Source organism: Diadema setosum, chromosome 10, assembly GCF_964275005.1.
Source record: "Diadema setosum chromosome 10, eeDiaSeto1, whole genome shotgun sequence".
Lineage (NCBI taxonomy): Eukaryota > Metazoa > Echinodermata > Echinoidea > Diadematoida > Diadematidae > Diadema > Diadema setosum.
This window is the reverse complement of record NC_092694.1, coordinates 7105742-7128372: the sequence shown is the minus strand read 5'-3', so window position 1 is coordinate 7128372 and position 22631 is coordinate 7105742. Positions and strand designations below refer to the sequence as shown.

General features: G+C 37.0%; 1 protein-coding gene across 1 annotated transcript; it reads right to left on the bottom strand.

The window, feature by feature from the left end:
* Window positions 1-650: 650 nt before the first annotated feature.
* On the bottom strand, window positions 651-18041 carry LOC140234462 (ornithine decarboxylase-like). The gene is made up of 11 exons (XM_072314506.1): window positions 17919-18041; window positions 13537-13633; window positions 12750-12826; window positions 10980-11152; window positions 8289-8423; window positions 6876-7041; window positions 6116-6284; window positions 4895-5025; window positions 2992-3118; window positions 1893-1996; window positions 651-698 (listed from the first exon to the last, which is right to left on the bottom strand). Exons 1-11 carry the CDS (start codon window positions 18039-18041, stop codon window positions 651-653), a joined length of 1350 nt encoding a protein of 449 aa, XP_072170607.1.
* Window positions 18042-22631: the final 4590 nt, after the last annotated feature.

Sequence of the window (22631 nt, the reverse complement as noted above, 5' to 3'; positions counted from 1 at the left end):
GCTAGCACCGCAATTGCGGTGCTAACCCCTGCTATTTTGCAGGGCCAGATAGTACCGTACTATCGGTGGGGCTAGCCCACTTTGGCAAAAACGAGTGTAAACAGAAAGTGGGCTAAGGATAGTCCCGTACTATCGGTGGGGCTAAGGCCCCCCCTTAGCCCCACCGATAGTCCGGGGCTAAGCAAAAATTTACAAGTGTAAAAAGCCCTTTAGCGAGTAAATGCAATAAATACGGGGGGGGGGATTCAAGTGCGTCTAGCGTTTTCGAAAGTTCTTGCGCATTCTTACGTTTTTTCAAATAAAAAACATTTTGAAAGTGACATGAACGGACCCTACATCCATATTGCACAAGGGAAAGGTCACATTCACTTGCATCATTTAAGCACTGGACTGTTTAATCCAGTCCATCAGAAATGTAAGCTCATTGGCCAGATCTAATCTATAAAAAGTAGCCAAAATCAAATGATATCACACACAGCATCCACGTTGAAGACAACCACCAGAGGGCTGCTGCATCGCACAGCATTTTTCGCTTTCATTGAAAGTAAGGAATTGGTTGGTGACTTTCATTGATGTGGACCTCAAACAATGGGAGGTGCCGGCGATAGCCTCGGCAATATCCGATGACGATGAAGGCGACATCGGGAGTGTTAGCCTCTGACATAGTCGCTCGGGGGTGATGTTGTTTCAGCCGGCTCCTAAGAAATAATAATAATGAAAAAAATACATCACATGCCGATTTCGTTAGTAAATTATTGTTCAAGGTAACATTGAAAGAGAAAAAAGAAGATACACTGGTAACTGCAACCTTTCTCAGGAAACGATGCTATTTTTCCATAGTATATATAGTATAATACACACACACACTTGGTGATTCTATCCTTCTATGGAGAGTGCTCGATATCCTCAAAGGAAGAGCTTTAGACAGTAGTATATATAGATATATATATATATATATATATATATATATGTGTGTGTGTGTGTGTGTGTGTGTGTGTGTGTAAATAAGACATTAATGTATGTGTGTGTGTGTGCGTGTGTGCGTAAATGTATAAAGTCTGAAGGAAAAGACTCCTCGTGTATTTCTCATTTCCTTATTTTATTCCATCCCCATTTTTTTTTTGGGGGGGGGGATGGGACTGGCTCTATTGAAAGCTGATTCCTCATGTGATATGAATTGTTATTCTCTTAGTTCCCATTACAAAAATGCATTAGGCACACATACACGCACAAACACACACTCACTTTATCTTCTTCTTTTTTTATCAATCTCTTCTCATGCACAGCTCGTGAATTTTACGTTATCACAATTACAATATATATATGGACCGTGACGCGAGAAAAGGGCCCTTAGGGCATTAAATACCGAAAATGAGTTTTCACCTCCACATTGTACAAGGAACTCTGACGTATTTAGATATGCAAACCTTTTTCTGAAATTCCAGTCCTAAATGACCCCATTATGACATTTAAAATAGCTTGTTTTGTCCAAATCCTGTCACTTTTTGATGCGTCTATGCATGTGCGCGCAGTTAGCTAGTTGATCTTTTCTTGGCGCATATTGCTTTGTCAAACTTCCGCGCCGTTTTCTGGCGTTTACGCGCAGCGGCGCTAAGGGCCCTTTTCTCGCGCCACGGCCCATATATATATATATATATATATATATATATATTAGTATTGGTAAATACAATACTAAAATACCATTAACAATACAAAATGTTAACGCTATACTATAACAACATAGAACAATGAGATTGATTTAATCATTAATCATAGAGCAGCGACAAACTTTATAACATTTAACATGTATCAAATTCTTTATGTGCTGATAAATCTTTCAACTAATAGTTTAACACGCAGCATCTTAATTAAACAAGAAATGCATATCTCACCATCTTAACTGATTCCTCATTCGCTTTTCCGCAATACACACAAGTTGGTTTTTCGAAACCGCTGAAGTCAATGCAGGACAGTGAGCTCGAGTAAGCTCCTATATCTGGTGAAAGAGAATAATATGCGTTTATCAAAGATGTCGTATGCTTCTAAATCACCAGAGCTCAAGAAAAAAAATCCACTAGTGACGCCAACGTAAAGATCACATCCATTAAATGTGTGATGTCTTTCAAAACTAACCGTGGTGAGAATAGAATTATTTCGTAATGTGTATCCAGCTTAGAATGAAACGTGCATGACATCAATCAAAACACAATTATTTGTTTACCCCTCCTACTTCTACTAAAGTAGTGCTGAATACTTAAATACTTTTCATATATGAGAACTCCGTGATATGATTTTGGCAAAGACATGTTATTCTCATAACCTCACTCCGACTTCGAATTACAGAATCGTAAGAATGTGAAGAAAGTCTAAAAGTTGAAATTTGCAGATGATAATGATTATTCCTACATTTGAACACACGTTTTTAGTTTAAAGTGCAATTTTGTCCTAATGCAGATGAAATATTGACATTCAGTCGTACGTTGTTAAAACGTAGGAGAAAAAATAGGCACATAATATTTGCACTTCATATTCCACTCTACAAACATGACACAGGGTCCCAATATGGGGGCGCTGTATCATAGTGGATAAGACTCCCGATTCCCGATATCGGAGGACCCGAGTTCGAATCCCATCCAGTGCATACGTCCTTGGACAAGATGTTTTTACCCACTGTGTCCCTCTCGACCTGGGTGTATAAATGGGTACCTGGCAACACTGAAGAGGATACGCTGAGTAAATAAGACCTAATTTATTTATTTGTTTATTATCATTACTTTATTTTGTTATTATTATTATTATTATCATTATCATTATTATTTTTATTATCATTATTATTATTGTTGTTATTATCATCGTCATCATCATTATTATCATTAATATTATTACTATGATTATTGTTATCATTATTGTTATTTTTATTGTTCCTACTACTATTACTATTGCTGTAAAAAAAATAATAAATAAAAAAGACATAAAACAAGGATTCCTCACCCCTGATGAACAGCCAGTCTCCTTCCTGTAAGTCTGGAAGCAGGCAACGCTTATTGACGCAGTCGATGCCGCTTGTGGAATGTCCCCACACGATGGATGGGTACAGCGGCGTTTGTCGTTCACCAGTCTTAGGCAAAAGAAGGAAATGAATGTGTTCATGATTAGTATCTTAAGAAAGCATCCTCAGATGAACGCTGGTATCTTTGCATTATACATTATTGATCATTCCCTTCAGTGGTGGCAATTTCGTGTAACGAGTGGGGCAATGGACGAAAACGAAGTAGATATATACCTCGCTCGGAAAAATAGCACGAGAAGTTAAAAAGCATAGTTAAATTCATGGCCGTATCTTATACATGCATTTATGTACCCGCCCCGTTATCTTTGTTTTTTTTTTTCTTTTGTGCTTGTTGTTTTAGGTGTGCGTATGTGTGTTTGTGTGTGTGTGTGTGTGTGCGTGTGTGTGTGTGTGTGTTGTTGCTGTTGTTGTTGTTGTTTTGTTTTTGTTTTGTTTTGTTTTTTTATTTTGTGCGGGGGGACTGGGCGGAAATAATATATTCGATATTTGTGAGAGGGGAATACGCAAGCAAGGAGGCGCGACGAACGCCGGGCGATTGAAGAGACAGGTATAGAGCTATATATTCCCGCCTGTCTCATGAGGGAGCTGTTGCATTTTTACACGTTAAATTCAACAATCTGGTGCACATTTTATTTAGAATTAAAAAAGCATCGGAAGGGTGCATGTGACACAGTCTCACAGGTTCCTGGAAGTTTATAGGCCAATGTGTTTTGACGGGTCTATTCCTAGTCAGGTGGAGAATGAAGAGTTCAAGGAACAGTTGACAATAACTTCACAAACTCAGTGGTAATTTATTACCATCACTTTGCAGGTAGACGATTAAATCTGTAATTGCTCCCAACGTTCTTAGGTTCACTTTCAACTGCATTGCCAGTTTGCTGCTTGTACGGGATGACATTGCTGATGTGAAGATCTTCAACAGTGACAACGTGAATGATGCGGAACGAGGCTTGAATAAAAGAGTGTGTAACTTTTCATTGGCCAGGGTCTGTTGTGGGGTTAGGAGGCATACTGACTGTTTTGTATGATGTGGTACACTTAGATTAAAATCGGTGATGCTTGTGTGAATTCGAAGAGAGCAATTCGGGTTCTTGATTCGAATATCGAGATATATAACTCTGTCTGTCTGTGTTGATGAGTTGTTGACAACTATGGTTCGAATTCACGAAGGTGGTACAAATGAAACCATGGTTTAAACCATGGACAAAAACCATGGAGCGCCAAGTGTCGCATGGAATATTTCGTTACGAAGTCAGTCATTTTGTCGATGAAATGATTATTTTGTAACGAAATGACAACATTTTGTAACTAAATTAACATTTCGTCAACGGTCATTTTGTCGACGAAATGACCAAATTCGTAACGAAATATTCCGTGGACACTTGGCGCTCCATGGTTTTTGTCGATGGTCTAAACCATGGTTTCATTTGTACCACCTTCGTGAATTCGGGCCTATGTGTATGCAGCCTATGTGCGACGGCCGAATATACTTCTAATTGTTAAGAACCTGATACCTTTTTTTTTTTTTTTTTTTTTTTTTTTTTTTGCTTCTGAATAGGTATGAAAGTCTCGGTAAATCGTGTATAGCGTTTTATGTATCACATGTATCAGGTTAAACATAGTAACACATTCCCACTCATGAAAAAAAAAAAAAAAACAGGAAACGACGAGGTGATATCAAAACTCTAATAATGTATACAAAAGAAAGGGAACAAAAAACAAAACAGAGGAGATAACGAGAGAAGTAGTAGAAAACAAAATACGATCCAAAAGATGAAGTAGAATAATAAGAAGATGGCATATGAAGAAAGTAATTGTACTAACTGGTAATGACTGTAAGGGATATTCAAGGTCGCTCATTGCTGCGTCCTTCACTGTCGTGTAGATACCGGTGTTGACGTAGTAGGCTGTTTGAATCTGAGAGGTATCGTCCTTTCTTACCTCCTCAATGTGACCTGCATTAGTTGATTCAAGAGCATGGCAAGAGCATGATTCAAGACCATGGTAAGGACGGACTAGCAATACCATGAATACCTCATACACTGTTAAAAAGGCTTTCCTACCCAAGTAATTTACATTTTGCTAGCAGAATTATGATGGTATACTAGGTCATGTTGGTAATGAACTACCTTGAATGTAATACTTCCAGTCCCTATGTCGGCGCTACGTTTTCAGAAGTGAGGGGGCCCAGTGTATGGGAAGAGTGACGTCGATTAATTATGAAAAAGGAGGAGGAAAGACATTTTGGATGCAATAATTTTGGTTGGAAAGGGGGCTGGCCCAAGCGGCAACACCATCTGTATCATCAAAAAAAAAAAAGTAAAGTGTCGCTCCCTCTGACAAAACTTAAGACTTAAAGGGATGGTACAGTATTGGTGGAAATGAGACTTGGGCTTTTATCTTTTTGCGAGATACCAAGAAAACACTTATGAAATAGTATAGAAGATAACATTCTAAGAGGAATACAAAGTTTATTTGATGAAAATCGGATTTGGAATGACTAAATCATCCAAAAACAAAGTAAAACAAAGCCATCGTAATAAAAGGTGGGTCCCACACTTTATTAGAATCGCTCTGTTTTGGATATCTCAGCCATTTCAAAACCAATTTTCATCAATAAAATGTTGAATTCCTCGTGGAAATTACATGTTCTTTTATATTTCATAAGAGGTTTCTCATTATCTCACCAAAAATGTTAGAAACCTGAAATTAGGTCTCAACCAAAACTATATGATCCCTCTAAGCCATCGTCCCCATCATTCTATCACGGTGATGGTTACATTTTTATTACATATCATAATCCGTTCCGTATAGCAACCTGGTGGCCTACGTATACCTCTATGGGGATTTCAGAAGTAATTATGGAACGGTTTAAAGTCTTCATGTTTGATCCCGCTCCGGAGATCCAAATCTCCGTATGGTAAACAAATTGGACAATAATTTGAAGGGGCGTTTCACTATAATGTCCCATAAAACCAAAAACAGTCTTGTCTCTGGCATCCTGTCTGGGGTAAAATAACACAATTAACGGTTAAGTTTTCTTACCTGAAGAATATCGCTGAGGATTAATGGAAAGATCTCTTTTTCCAATAATGCGCATTACCAGTGTGCTTGCTGATGAGGCGTAATATGTTCCAGGCTCGGCGATCAGGCGCATGCTCCTCTCTCCACGCGGAAAGAAGTCGCTAAAGCCCCGTCGCAACGCATCTGCAAACTAATCAAATTACATGCAATAGAGAAGCATTTGTAAGACAGTTTTTCCTACAACTTATATATATGTATTCATGATTATCTATAGGTTTACGTTCAGCCACTTTAGATACACTGTGCAGATTGTACAAAATATTCACAAAAAGACAATCAGCTATAATTGATCATGGAATACTTTCAATTAATTTTCAATTGCCTTTTCTCGGTGTTTTGTAATTTTCTATTTCCTATTACAGGTGTATCGTTTGTTGCTATGTGGAATATGGGCTGGTATAATGTAACTTCCCTTCCTAGTAGGGTATAATGTAACTTCCCTTCCTAGTATGCTATAAAGCACCAAACACTGTCCTTGCCTCTTCACTTTAATTATCATTTCATCTTATTCAATTCTACTTCATATCATTTCATTTCATTTCATTTCATTTCATTTCATTTCATTTCATTTCAGTCGTTGATGTATTTATCGTGTGTGTTTTTTTTTTTTTCTCTTTATATCACTGTGTTGATTATGGTTATGATCATATATGGTGGACATATTGCGTATTTTGTACCTCCATTACAAAAGAAAGGTTGGAAACAAAAAAAAAGGAAAAACCTTCTCAAATCCCAATGCGTCTGCGTCTACACCGGGAAAACCACCTCCGACGTCGATTAGTTGAAGGTCGAACCCGTGGGAGATTCCGATGTCGACCGCAGCTCGAGCATCTTTGAGTGCTTCATAGTATGCTTCAGGATTGCCGCTCCCAGAGCCAACATGAAAGCTGCGGAAAGGATATCGCAGAGGTAATGGATGTTCGATAAATAACAGTACGTAACCACACGCAATGCAAATTGGTATCCCGATGTTCACGGACAAGCCTCTCTCTTTATGCATGATCATAACAATACAATATACATGTACATTCCTGTGTAATACAGCTTTTTATTACCATAATAGCATTGTATGCGACACATTTTGTAATAATCATAGTCTACTAGCTAACAAAAGGTAAGGTGTTGACATTTGAATAAGAAATAATTTTACTTCGATATCAACGCTAAACACATATGGCAATAATGAACGTAATTTATATATATCTAGGCCCTTATACATGTAAGTGCATACTATAAATTGTTACAACACGTAACAAAACTAAAGTAATATAGAGCTATGGTGATAAAAACAATAATGTTTATATAAACATTATATACATATATAATCATATATATATATATATATATATATATATATATATATATATATATATATATTGTTACAGTCTATGACCTGTCCTGCTACAGTTAGCTTACAGTCAAGTTCAACGTCTTATTAATCAGCAATTGACCATCCAGCCAAATATAAACTGGGAGTTAACGAAGATGCTGGCACCTTCTGTAGTAATCCTGTGTTATGTTCCTTTGTCTCATTGTTGTGTAGCTTAGCCTTTCGGTGTTTAACATTGCACTAGTCTATTCATTCTGTGGAGGGCAGTTGTAGCCCGCTACTTTATTTTGCAAGGATTAGTGCCCTTATAAGGCCAGGGGAGATGCCTTGGCGGAGGAGATTGTATTTGAACTTCTTGGAGAGAGGAGCTGAGCTTTGCCGTCTTGAAGTAAAGACCCGAATAAATGTTATTGCAGATCTGAAGTAAACCGATGTCTGAGTGATTATATTATTCCCGTCTCCATATTCTAAGAACGCAACAATTTATATCAAAGTTCTGTATATGAAGAGTTCTTTCGCCAAACACGTATGAAATGTCGCATTCTTGAAGTAAAGATGAGTAATACCGCACATTTTTTTTTCATTAGTTTTATTTTCCTTTTGCATGTTTAACCGCAGATATCTGAAATAGACAAGAGTGGAGATTGTTTTACTGTAAAACATTTGATACAGAAAGAAAGAAAGAGAAAGAGAGAGATAGAGAGAAAGACAGGCAGACGTACAGAGATATTTGTGTGGGGAAGTATTCACAAATCAGTCCTTTGATATTCTAAGTATATTAGTACGCCTTTGATTCTTTCTCACCTGATTCCGCAGACGTTGAGACCCAATTCACGTGCCAGTCGAAAAAGGCTTGGCACCCCATGAAGTTTGCATCCAAACTTCACCGAAAGTCGACAAAACGCTGCTGGGTCTTCGGCCCAAATACGTAGCACTAGTCTGAAGGAAAGAGAGAACACCTGAGAAATTAGCGATAAGTGTTTTAAATGAGGACATAAAGCATCTATCTGTAGAATAACCACATTTTCCTCTACATGCCATGTATAATATGATGAAATATTCTGGAAACAAAGAAAGCAAGAAATGAGGTCATCATATCCTCCCACGACATCGAAAATCTAAAAAGAAAAAAAAGAAGCGGGTTCACAACTCAACACAGTGATACCAGTAAGATCATATTGGTCATAAAGTGAACCGAGACGTAAACCAAGCTGTCGGTCACCTAGTAATTAGATATGTATGACACAGCGAGTTTTTGGCGAACCTACAGACTGGTATTCGTCTTCGTCACATGTTTTCAAACTTGCCCACGCACTACAAAACAAATACGTTTGAAAAGAGTCGGTCGATTTCAGGTCAATTGTATAATGCTTATCGGACAGGTTTGTACTTAACGTTTTCTTCACACACTGAAGTAAGTGCAGAAAATGCAACCCTGGTGAAAGTTAATATGAAAAAGGACGACTGTCAACATGAATGTCGTTTGTTATGAACAGGCCCAGCATTTCATTTCTATTTTTTTTTTTATTCTTTTCTTTTCTTTTATTATCATTTCTGGTGAGCTCGCGGACCAAGAGTTTCACAGTTTGAAAAGAATTGTATAGTTTTGGTTGACATGGATATTAAGATTTAACTTTTTATGAGATAATTAGAAACCACTTATACGAAATACGAGAGAGCATAATTATAATGTAAGATAAATCCAAAGTTTATTTGACGAAAATCGGTTTTGAAATGACTAAATATTAGAACAAAACGAGGTAAAACACAGTGCTCCTAACTTTTCTCTTTCTGAATATCTCAGCCATTTCAAAACATTCATTTTTTTTGTCAAAGAAACCTTTTAATATATAAGAAGTTTCTACAATTATCTCACAAAACGTTAAAACCTGAATTTCCATCTCAAGCGAGACTATAAAATCTTTTTAACAACCGTTATTATATGTGTGAGCAATGTCACTTTAATTTGCATATCTATTGTCATAAAAAATCGTGTTTTTAATCTTCATTTGGCATCTTTATTCTACACATCATACATCTTTCTGATCTGCTTTGCATCATTATGTGGGATCCACTACTTGTAGATGTTTTTAACATATAATTTAAAACGCAGTATAATACAGATAATGCACTTTTTGATAGACATCGTACAGGTTTAATTTGAATGCTCCTTTTATGAACTTGTTTGTTAATGTCCGAATTTGAATTCGGAAAGAGCAGCTGATAGGTGGAGATAAAGCTGAATAACCATTACAGAAAACGAATGCAAATGTAATGAATTAGAATACGTAAATGCGAAATCGGTTCCCAAATTTGTCAATTTGAACGGAAAAAAAAAAGTTTTTTGTTTGTTTGTTTTTTGTTTGTTTGTTTTTTGTTTTTTGCTTTTTTTTTGAATGACGGTTTTTCAATGTGTGAGCAAATTAGAAGAAACCAAATGTTTCTAATCATATGAAATTTAATGGCAAAGCAATGAAAATGGCTGGGAAAACCTTTATCATAAGCATTTAAACCATGAAAATTTTGATCTAATTCAGTTATTTTTTTTTTTCCACCAAAGACTACAGTAATCTGTTGCAAAGATTTGTGTGAATGACAGCACAACGCGATAACGGTGCAGCGTGCCGGGCAGACCATCTAGCTTCTACACAATCATGTTGTATTTCTTATGTGTGTGTGTGTGTGTGTGTGTTTGCCGCATCATGGTCAGACGTAATGAAGCATCCATTCAAGTCATCTTAAAAAAAAAATGAACCCGAACCTACCAGCACCGAGCTCTGTGGAGATAACCGGTTAAATGAGCAGTCAGGAAACAATAAGACTTCATTTGCAAATTTTACTGGTAGTAGTGTTCTGAATATGTTTCTGAACAGAGTCTTCAATGTAAACAGGAGGGGTCCCTCTTTAGAAAAAAAAAAACAACAACAACAACTTACAATTTGCTTTTTAATCCTGACAAATATTTTACTTTTTAGTAATGACGTCGTAAGTTTTAAGTGGTGGAGTTGATGTCTTGATTTTACTTCCAGTTGCTCGACCGCCTGAAAGTATCAAACAATATTTTACGCTATTATCAATCTGAAGATGATTACGCATTTTTTTTTTTTTTTTGCCTGCTCTTATCTTTATTCTTTATTCATGAAATTCTTCCGTCGAGATGTTTTCATTGCAATTGATTGACAAATTGCCCCACATCGACGTAAATAAGCACTGAATTGATCGACGGAAGAATTTCATGAATTTGAATAAACATGCAGTACCCGCTGCATGCCATAAGGATTAGAACCAACACTTGCTATCGCGGGAAAGCTCGGTGGTCTAGTGGAGATGACGCCTGTCCGGTGATCAGGAGGTCGTAGGTTCGAATCCTACTCGAGTATGTACGCCCATGATTTTTTTATCATGGCTACTACTAAAGCACTGATCAATTCAGTGCTTATTTACGTAGAGAGTGGGGCAATTTGTCAATCATTTGTAAATTCATGGCTGTCTTACTTCGCTTCAGGGTAGACATCTTTCACTTTCCTTAATTCCGAGGCATTGTCGAAAGTCATGAGAGACACACCCCGTTCCTTCGCGAACTGGAGGTGGGAGATAGCTTTGCACGGATTCGCGTAGATAATCCTGTCGGGTGACACGCCTAAATTGAGAACCTGACGGATCTCCGTCTGAAAAGGAATACATTTTTTATTCAAACATCGGTATCTTTATAACCCTTTCGGTGCGAACGGCTCCATTGTGCACAAAGTTCAAACACGTATATGTTTGGACAGGTAATACACGTGTATGTTTGGACAGGTAATGCACGTGGAAAGCAGAGAGTTCAAGAATGAAAACCAGAAAGGTCATTACACAAACGCACACACGGGATTATTGTATTCCCAAATGGTACATGACCCGAGAACAGCGACAAGAATCAACAGTAGTTAACAAGAAACGTGAGAGGGAAAACATCCCTTAGTAGTACATGTAGAAAGAAAATAGTGCAAACTGGCAAAAGTAAAATGAATTTGTAGTATGGCAATACTACTTTTGTCTTCCATATCCGAACGTTTCAGGTACATGTAGAAGGCTCGAGATTCTTCGAGAAGGTAAGTTCAATATAAGTATCTGAAGTCGCCAGTCAGTGGTCCCTCAATAACAAAATAACCCGTTTATACCCCGATACTGAGTGAAGATTAGACTCACAAAGTAGCACTAAGTTGGGAAAAACAGCGGGTTTGGCAATGGGAAAACAGAGACTGGTGGTAGGGGTCAGGTGTCAAAATAAAAATCCAATGAAGTCTTGTATTGTTGCATACATACAATGAACAACTCATGCTAATTATTATTAATGGTCTCAAGGGGATGGAATGATAAAGGATAGAAATGGAGAAATCTATATTGTTGGATGAGAACAACTAGGACAACTCTCGTTACTTTTGAGAGACATGCAGTCATCAGTGGTCATTGCTGGTAGTTTGAAGTCTTAGCTTGTTGCTTAATAAACAATCTACCGTATCAAATATACAACGGGCCCTCCGCAATGATAACTTTGAAAATAGATAATCAATACAAATGCAATTTCAGGGTACGAAACTATAACTCATTTCCCACATCGTACAGAAAACCCCATTCTATTTGCTTCAGTGGTCAAAGAGAAATGAGGAATTTTGTAGAACATGTCGGGAATCTCTTCCCTCCAAGTTCTGTCTATTGTGGTCACACACAAGAACATCCAAGTGCTAAACTTGGAAGAATCAGACTCATAACATGCTTTACAACAAGCCACATTTCTCTGTGACCGCTCAACCAAATTGAATGGGATTTTCTACAAAATAGAGCTAAGATGTTCTACTTTAAGACCCTGAAGTAGCATTTAGACAGATTAATCATATTGGGTGCTATCAATGCAAAAATTTGATTGTAATTCTTTGGGGGACATACTGTATAGGGGCCTACAGGCTTTGGACGTAAGTGAAAGTTTAAGTTAAATGACATTTGCGAAAGATAATATTTGGAATGTCGAATCTTCGCATTTGAAAATTTGTGAAGAAATCCTTATAATTTCTTATTTTCAATGTATATTCTCTCTTATGATGTGCAAAGTTTTAAATAGGCGGACTTCGAGCAATAAGTGAAGAGTAAAACATGCGTTAAGAAGTGATAATACAAAAAAAAATAACTGTATTGACAAAGAAGAAGACGATGAATTCCTCTATTCCTCTATTGTGTGCATTAAATGAAACCAACACCACTAAAATAATAGATTAAAGTCTACCATACCTTACTTGCACAGTCGAAGCCAGCTCCTCGGCGGACCAAGGTCTCAATGATTCGCTGATCCGGAAAGCATTTTACGGCTTGAGATTAACAAAAATGATCCATATGTATATTTTCAATGTTTTCAGGACATTTTATGCCAATCCAACTCCATGACCATGACACTGACGGTATTGAGGAGTAGTTGTATTGGTAGTATAGCTCTTACATTCAGTCAAAATGATGCAGCGTATCATACACTTATAATCTTTTCTTCAATTGCTCTGCTTTTGAGACGTTTTCTTTTATAGTTTCTGTGTCTACTTATTCATTTCTCTCTTAATCATTATTTTTTCACATTAAAACAAAACCGTGCGGCTCCTTGTTTTGAATCAAGAGTAATGAGTTGTAGCGGATTGATGACTGCAAAATAACAGTGCATGTGGCAACTATACCCTCTGTTCCTACATTTCAGTTGTTCACAATGTTTTAAACATAGTATAAGAAGGCAAAGAAACAAAAATATTTGATTTCATGATCAGCTTTCAAAAGAATGATCATACTGTTTCTTCTCAGACTGACCTTCTATGGAATGAATTGCATGTCTTGCCAGTTGGTATTAGCAATCACGTTTAGAAATTACAGTCATACTGACAGTAAGCTATACAGCAGAAGTGACATGCCCGTTGTTTCTTAATCAATTGAAACCTTCCAGATATAGGAACTAATGTTTATAATGATTATAGAAATATGGTTGGATACTGTCGATATACGACTCGACTTTTTTTTAGGGATTATAACTTTGGCTCACCATAGAAAGGCTGAACGCCCGGGAGTTCCTTTAGCCACTGGTTGTGTTTCTTCACTACTTGATCCAAATTGCAGATGTAGAATGGGTCATCGGAATCCTGGTAGGAATATAGAATGAAAAGGTAATTTACCTATATAGTATGTATATCTATGTACTATATTTGAATATAGTATATCATATTAAAATATATATATGAAATATATATTTATATAAACATATATAGATATAACATAAAATATAGTGGCGGTAGACGTTGCTTAATCCTCACAAGTGAGTTTACTCAAGCTTTCGGGCTTCCTGCCCTTTGTCAAGACTGGGGACAAGATACAAAACATGGATATCGTGGATTATACACAAATACAAAATAATAATGATGATCAAAACTATAGCGGAACTGATAACTACATTGAAGGAGGCAGAGACGGCAGGGAATAATTACACAGGTGAGGGTGAATATATGCATCAATCTTGCATAATATAACATGCAGATATACAATCACAAACAAGCATACAAAATATAAACATTTACAAATACAGTGTACGTATGACTTAACATCTGCACACACACAATGGATACGGATGTGTGCGCACAATCACACATAATTGTGAAACTCCTCGCGCATGTCAAAGCAGGCAACCATAATATAAACAATAACGGCAATTAATGAAATCATAATAGTAATTAAATCAAGGAGTGTATGTATGAATAAGCGGATTAAAGCGGATTCCGCTTATTCATACATACACTCCTTGATTTAATTACTATTATGATTTCATTAATTGCCGTTATTGTTTATATCATGGTTGCCTGCTTTGACATGCGCGAGGAGTTTCACATGTGTGATTGTGCGCACACATCCGTATCCATTGTGTGTGTGCAGATGTTTAGTCATACGTACACTGTATTTGTAAATGTTTATATTTTGTATGCTTGTTTGTGATTGTATATCTGCATATTATATTATGCAAGATTGATGCATATATTCACCCCCACCTGTGTAATATTATTATTCCCTGCCGTCTCTGCCTCCTTCACTGTAGTTATCAGTTCCGCTATAGTTTTGATCATCATTATTTTCTATTTGTGTATATGATATCCATGTTTCGTATCTTGTCCCCAGTCTTGACAAAGGGCAGGAAGCCCGAAAGCTTGAGTAAACTCGCTTGTGAGGATTAAGCAACGTCTACCGCCTCTTTACTCTCGTTTACATACACACTCCAAAAAGATGCGACGACCCAAGGGTTCATCATTAGCTGAAGACACACGACTCACACTTAATATAATATATATATATATATATATATATATATATATAATATACATATATTATATGTGTGTGTGTGTGTATGAAATTGAAGGGATCGGTGCAATATACACTGTAAAAACATCGGTGTTAGATTTAACACCACGGGTGTTAAATCTAAGACCGATCAAACTTCAATAAAGGACCACATCCACAGGTGTTAAAAATGCACTGTGATGGTGTTGAAAAGTGTTCACCTGACACTTCGTGGTGTTAATTTGACACTGTACTGGTGTTAATTCAAAAATGACACCACATGGTGTTGATTTGATATTTGCTGGTGTTAATATCAATGGTTTAACACCCGTCCAACTTCAATAAGGGACCACACCAGCTGGTGTTACTTTGGTGTAAATTTATTTTCACATTTTTTCAAAAATCTAGTATTTCAATGTAAAATTCTTGATCGTCTTGTTTAAATTAAAAATCAACAAGAAGTGCAGTTACTATGAAACTCTTCAAAAAACAGTTTAAAATTTGGAAATGACACCCATAGGTGTTAATTTAACACCATAAATGAGCACCGAAAATTTAACACCAGCTCGGTGTTCACTATTTAACACCGGACTTTTTGCAGTGTAGTGCTAACCCACACTTTTGTCAAAATTGAGTTACATGCATTTTCAAAATCCTTATCCTTCACTCTAACCTCCGTGAAAATATCATATCTGAATTCAACCAATAAGATGGTAAAAATTCATGCATTCATGTTTTATTAATGTACAATGTATGGACTTTCCAAACATTCAACAGCGATTATTTCAAAATGACTATTGTGTGGGTTAGCACTACATTGAACCGACCCCTTATATCACACTAACATAGATAGGCATACATCCATCATGGTTGCCGGAAAGTTTAAACAAAAATGAACATGCAATTTTTTTTTTCTAAGCTCGGAAAAGGAGCTGTTCTAATTTTAACACGATCATGATTGCCTACAAAATTAAAGGACAGGAGCTTATTTTTGAATGCATTTGGCAAATGGAACAGAATACATGTCCCAGTGCCAATATATGCAATAATATACTTTCGTAAATTATCATTTACTTCCTTTTTATAATGAGTTGACCACAGCTACTGCCACGTCCAAATGGTTTTCCGCAGGTCCATAAAAATTCTGAAAGGTTTTTTTATTGGTATTTTAAACGTATAGAAAACGTTTTTATAACGTCCATTTGAAACGTTCTAAATACGTCGAAAACCTTCCACAAAAAGACATTCTGAAAACGTTTTGACAAAACGTCCAAATAACGAACTTGGAACGTTTCAAGAACGTTCAGAAAACGTCTAAATGCTAACTGGGTGTCTTCTTCATTTGTACTGACGCAAAAACGCCATATCCTAGACATGTACTATTAATGTACTAAACTTAGTACGATAATTGCCATAAATCTGCACAGATGAGAAAAACAGTTGCAGGCCTATATACAAGCAAAATTGTGTGATATGGACCACTTTGGTGTAAACATGCTTTTTACTGAAATGAGCACGCCTCCTTTTGAAATTAGTAAGACGATAAAATATATAAATACAATATTTCTGAGGCTTTTGTGATAAATGGTAACATTGTCACATTCAGCATAATTATTATACAATTATGTATAATTATGATATTAGCCAACGGAAAATCTGATACCACTGACATCAATCACACGTTATCGAAATTATTCAGACCACAATGTCACATTAATAAAATAAAACACAAACTAAAAATGAATATTAAAACAAGGTATATAATCGCCAAAACGAAATAAAACTAAATCATGCAAGGGACTTTAGACAGGCGCATTTGTGTGTTTTTTTTTATATATATAACAGTCTGGGAATAGATGAAAAAATTAAAATCACATAAAAAAAATAAATGGCATTTGATAAACTCTAACTCATCTCGTATGAGTTTGCTTTAAAAAAAAAAGAGAGAAGAAGACTGAAATAAGACGCAATAATGAGCCTCAAAGATGATTCAGCAAACACGATATTTTTTCGCAAAATTACTGCCAAATGTATATGATTCCCCAAACTAAGTGCAGATTCACGTGATATCATTATCCATTTGTTGTTGTTTGTTAGTTTCTTGCTACTTTACATCTGGAGAGATCCCGTGCAATGCAAACTGCCATTCACTTGGTCCCAATCAGAAACAATATTTCTGCAAATTCCATGGCAAAATGAAGGGTTCTACAGATTTTTCTAAATGAAACCAAGTCGTACAGATTCAATCATCATGAAGGCATGAAAACGTTTAAATGATATTCTTGTTTTCATTTTTGTAAATTTTGCGAATATGCTTTTGGTAGCGAGTAAAAAAAATAAAAATAAAAATACAACATCTATAGCGACTACTAAACCAGTTGGTTTCGAGTCCCCTCCTGAAATCATTCAAACACTCCTACTTTTTTCTGAGAAACATTGAAATCAAAATGATGTCATCACAAAACGGTCTGTTTGAGGAGTTACATGCTTTTTGTGGACCTTCTCTGTTGTTTTTAAAGGGGACGGCTTGTAACTGATCAGTGTGAATCAGTGGGAATGCTGGGGGATGATTGTTCCAATCCTTGTTCCAATCCTTGTGGGATTGTTTCAGTCGTTAACGGCCCGTTAACGATCGCCCCGTCACTGTACAGGCATGCTAACCTGGAAACATTGAACTGCACATTACTTGAATATGAGACAATTCTGAAGCAAATAATTTTCACACAACAATAGATATATAATGTAGGGCCTACTCTTAAATGAATCCCACAAGGATTGGAACAATCATCCCCCAGCATTCCCACTGATTCCCACTGATCAGTTATTAGCCATCCCCTTTAATCATTACGATACTGACAATACCACAAACTTCGAAATTAATTGGGGAAAATCTCCAATTAAGTGTCACTTGCGAAAATATTGTAAGCAAAAACATAAGTGCCCACAAAATTGTTCTTCATTTTCAAAATTCCATTTACTTTGACGTCTTTTTTATGTACAATGATGACCTCATTATCTTAAAGGAATACATCAGTTACATGAATTCATAAAGTCCTAACAACACCAAATCAAACACACCTGGGAAACATATTAAACCATTACCGTTCGCGGATCTTCTTCCTCTAGCGTACCCTCAATGACGTCTCGGATCGTCTTCATGACGATGTCCCCGCTGCCGTCGACGTGGTCCTCTCCCTCTCTGGTTGTCGATGTAAAGTCTGCCATGATATTATCAAGGCTGTCTCAAAACTGTACGTCACTATCCCTTCAATAAATCACACTTACTTTATAGATTAGTTTTTAAATGCTTTTTAGATAAGCGGTCACTTCGTAGGGTGCATTTACAACATTTTCGTGAGAAATATGTAGGCTGCGTAACACTTGCCCTCACCTCGGTCCGTTCAGTCACATGTGGGATACCTGATCATCTAATGAAACGCGCATGAGTCGCAGTCATGGGTTTAAACAGAAAAGAGATAGACGGGTACAGAAAGAAAAATTGACGAAAACAACAGGGCATGGATCAATCTGCGGGTGTTTACGAATATTTATTATGGGACATGCTTGTAGTTTCCCATCAATAGAAGTATGTCGCTCTCCTATACCATATTGTGATATATCATACTCTAGATAAGTATCAATTATGAAGTATTCCCTCGTTTATGTTTGAGTCTGTTTCAATACTTTTTCTTCACATAATAGTTATGACGTATAACCTTTTTTTTTTAGAGAGAGAGAGAAAGAGAGAAACCCAGCTACATGTGTACATCGTGTCCTTTAGTGCCTACATTTTGAGCAAAGAGTGGATGTACGGTGCACTCCCGTTAGAACGAAGGCAGTTCTAACGAAATTTCCGTTACACAACGAAAATTAAATCAAGGTCCAAAATTATCATCTACCAAATGGTATAGGTTCTGATTCATCCAGGTAACGTTCAATTGACGAGCTGATGAAGCGTCCAAGTTCGGAACTTAAACCGTTCTCGGAATTAAAACAGTAAGTCCAAATGAACTGATTTAATTTTGTACCTTTATCATCTACTATACAAAACTGTTCGGTTCTAAAGAAACTTCAATATAACGAGAAAGAGCCGTCGGTTCCGAGGACATCGTTAAAAAGAGAGTATACTTCCAAGGACTGTATAAGCGCGTAAACGATGAAAACTAGACAGTCGTCACTACGGTTTCAGAATGGTGATTATCCATTACGTTAACTTCAACCTTTTATTTATTTCCATTTCCACTGAATAAACAGGCAACATTATATACAATGCATTAACAGAACATATTGTAACAATTTCAAAGAAAACGTACGTGTGATCACGAGTAACAACATAAGTTCTTTTTCTAAGGTATATACATATACATAATACAAGAATTAGAATGGAAATGGAGGGTCCCACTAAAAAGCAAAGCTTATAGGGTATGGGACCCTCGGAAAATACATACACAAAATCAAAGAGACCAATGTCAACTGACATGAAATTAACTTAGGAAGGGAAAAAGAAAGAAAAAAAAAGGAAAAGAAGAAAAAGTGGAAAATGAGACTATGGTGCAACACGCGCCATCGTGGACACAAGCACACTGGACTTCATGATGTAAGTGCAATGATAAAACGCTCGCTGGATTGATATTGCGGAGGATTGGGTACATATACCGGTATGAATGCAGAAGAACGGATGTAAAAAAAAAAAAAAAAAAAGGAGAGAGAAAGAGAATAGACACACTGTTGTCTGGTAAAATAAAAAATAATATCTGAGGAAAACTTATGTTGGACAGATTATTTTCTTAAAAAGATGATTTCTGTATAATTTCTTAATGCTTACAAAAAAGATGACTTCATTGAGACAATAAAATCATGACGGTGATCCCTCACAAACATTTTGGGTTGTTGTTATTTTATCATTATGCCACGTCATACATTCAGTTCGAACAGAATCTTAAACAACAGCTTTAGGAATAACCAAACGGAACTATACATGTATCCTTTGTTTCCGTACCGGGAACAGGGGCGGATCCAGGAATTCCGTAAAGAGGGGGCGTGTTTACAAAATTAAAGGGGGGCGCACGCACCCCTCCCCCTCCCCATTTTTTTTCTTTTTATTTCTTTTGTTTCAACAAAAAATAAAGGGGGGCGTGCGCCGGTTGCGGTCCTCCCTGGATCCGCCTTTGGGGAATTTCTTACAGAGGATAATTGGATAGTTTGTAGCTTGTTTGACGTACAGGCTTCTTTGACAAATCAAGTTGTGGCAAACTTAGGGGGCTTAGCGACAAGACAGCCCCTTAGGTAGCCATTATTATTGTTATTAGGCCTAATATGAACATGGCTATTGACGCGGGTTGCCTCAATTTTGTGTAGCATTAAAGGAAAAACGAATAGCGAAATTTCTGTCTCACTATCTTAACATTTTCAAACTCAGGACATCGCAGTGATAATGATTACAACACTCATGTTCCACTGAGTTTCACATTGTGTTTCACACAATGTGTAATAAAAAAACCGTTTGGATACATGTATAAATGAACAAAACATCTATGCATAAAAATCATATGTAGGGATCGACAGTAATCGTCAAAATGTTCATTTTCAAGTTGTTGGCATCCTTCTGTCTCCGCCCTGGATCCCCGTTATTGGAATTACAGGATTTTTAATTCACCTGTCGTGGATTCATCTTTTCAGCGAACCAGCCAAATGGCAGAGAGTCCTCGATGTGCTTCACAGCAGCTCTAGTGGCGTTTGATTGGTCGTCATTCAGATGTTGTGATAATTTCATCTGTCAGGAAGTGACTGAGTGACGAAATATTTCCAGGCAGATGCAGTTCATGTATAGGTGTGCAGCTGTCTGTAAGAACATTAATTCTACTCAAGATTTGAGACCTGCATTATAGTATTTGAACGCGTCTGATTATGATCAGTTACGTGTAAGAGAGATGGTGTGATTGAATTACCGTCCCCCCCCCCCCTCGATTTTTATTCAATTCAATTCAATAGTGTATTTATTTCCATTGTCAAAAAGAAAAGAAAAAGTTGACATAGTCCAAAGTGATAATTTTTTTTTTCATTTTTCTTACACTCGTCTGATAAAGGATTTTTTTCAAATACAATATAAAGTATATGCACGAATGATGTCATAAAAAAGAAACAATGCACTTTGCCATGGCAACAAAAATAGTAAATAATCACAATGATGGAAAACAGTGTCCCACTTAAAAAGCCAAGCTTGTAAGACGTGGAACACAGGAACAAAACAACAACAGCACCAATTTGTTATACCAATAAAACATATTCATTTTAAATTCTTCTGTATACTACTTACATTTACTCATTGATATATGATGCTGATACTATGAACAATACTTACTAGGATTTTAGAATGCAAACATTATAAACTATATAACATATCACATTTGTGGCACAGACACTGGGGCCAGGTATGCCAGGAAAACTGAACGGGAGAGAAGATACGCAATCGGCCAAAAAAAACCATAACGACGACAACAACAATAACAGCACAAAACATAGAAATAACAGAACTTGAGGAAATGCACTCAGACAGATACTGGACAACGAAGAACGAGGAAAGAGGAGCAGGGACGAATAGAGTAAGAATAGGAGAGGGAAAAGGAGAGGGATGGAAAAGGTCTGTGGACACACTACAAAATCTCAAGGACAAGTGAAACATTTAAAAAAAAAAATACGGGTGCACGTCATGAGTTTGACACCCACTTGTCACATGCACGAGTTATACAGCTCAGAAGTCATACCGCCCATGAATTTGACACAGTGGTATTAAAGCAAACAAGGCCCACGATACGGACACATTAAACCCCGTGTTGTTATGATGGGAGAATATTGCAAATTGTACGCTAAAATCTAACGTATCAGGACAACTCCCCCGGAAGACTAGGCCCCCAGGGACTACTCCCACCTGACAGCTCCCCCGGAGGACTACTCCCCCGGAGGACGTCTCCCCCGAGGACGTCTCCCCCGGGGGACAACTCCCCCGGGGGACAACTCCCCGAGGTACCACTCTCCCGGAGGAACTCCCCCCCCCCCCCCCCTGGAGGACCACTCCCCCGGGGGGCAACTCCCCCGGGGGACAACTCCCCCGGAGGACAACTCCCACCTGACAACTGCCCCGGGGACGTCTCCTGGGGGACAATCCCATAACTGAACAGAGATGTTTCTTATTCGTGTCCTAGAAATTAAAATTGAATTCATCTGTGTAAAAACAGTATTCTTTTTACACAGAATTTGAATTAAAGTTAACGTTACCTAAGACACGTCCATCGTTATAACAAAGTTTTTGAAATCTCAGCACAAAGTTTTTACTTTTGTATACGCTACATGTAATGTCGAAAAAAGTAGAAACGCAGGTCCATTTTATCACTGAAAGTTGGTCAAGAGATAAACACATTGACGGAAACACGCTTTTGAGGGGAGAGTTCATTCCTTAGCATGTACCTGTTATTCTTCATTATTTTATAATATTTTAAGAAGTCCATTCTTTGATGATTTTCCTTTTTCTTTTTGCAATTCATGATTATGATAAGGAATATGTTAAATGAAAGAAAGATATCATTCAGAGGGGTGAAGGCTCAAAATTTTGAGTTTCTTCAGTTTGTCTCCCTCTACAAAGGAATATGTTGTTAGAAATACCCTTTTAATGGGGTTATGATTTTCATCTTAGATTCTTATGATAGTTACTATCCTATATGTCACTGTCAGTAATAATTTATTGTGCAATTTTCGTTTGTTATGTTGACTGTGAATTTATCTGAACATCATTACAATTCTTAATGTCGGAGAAATAAT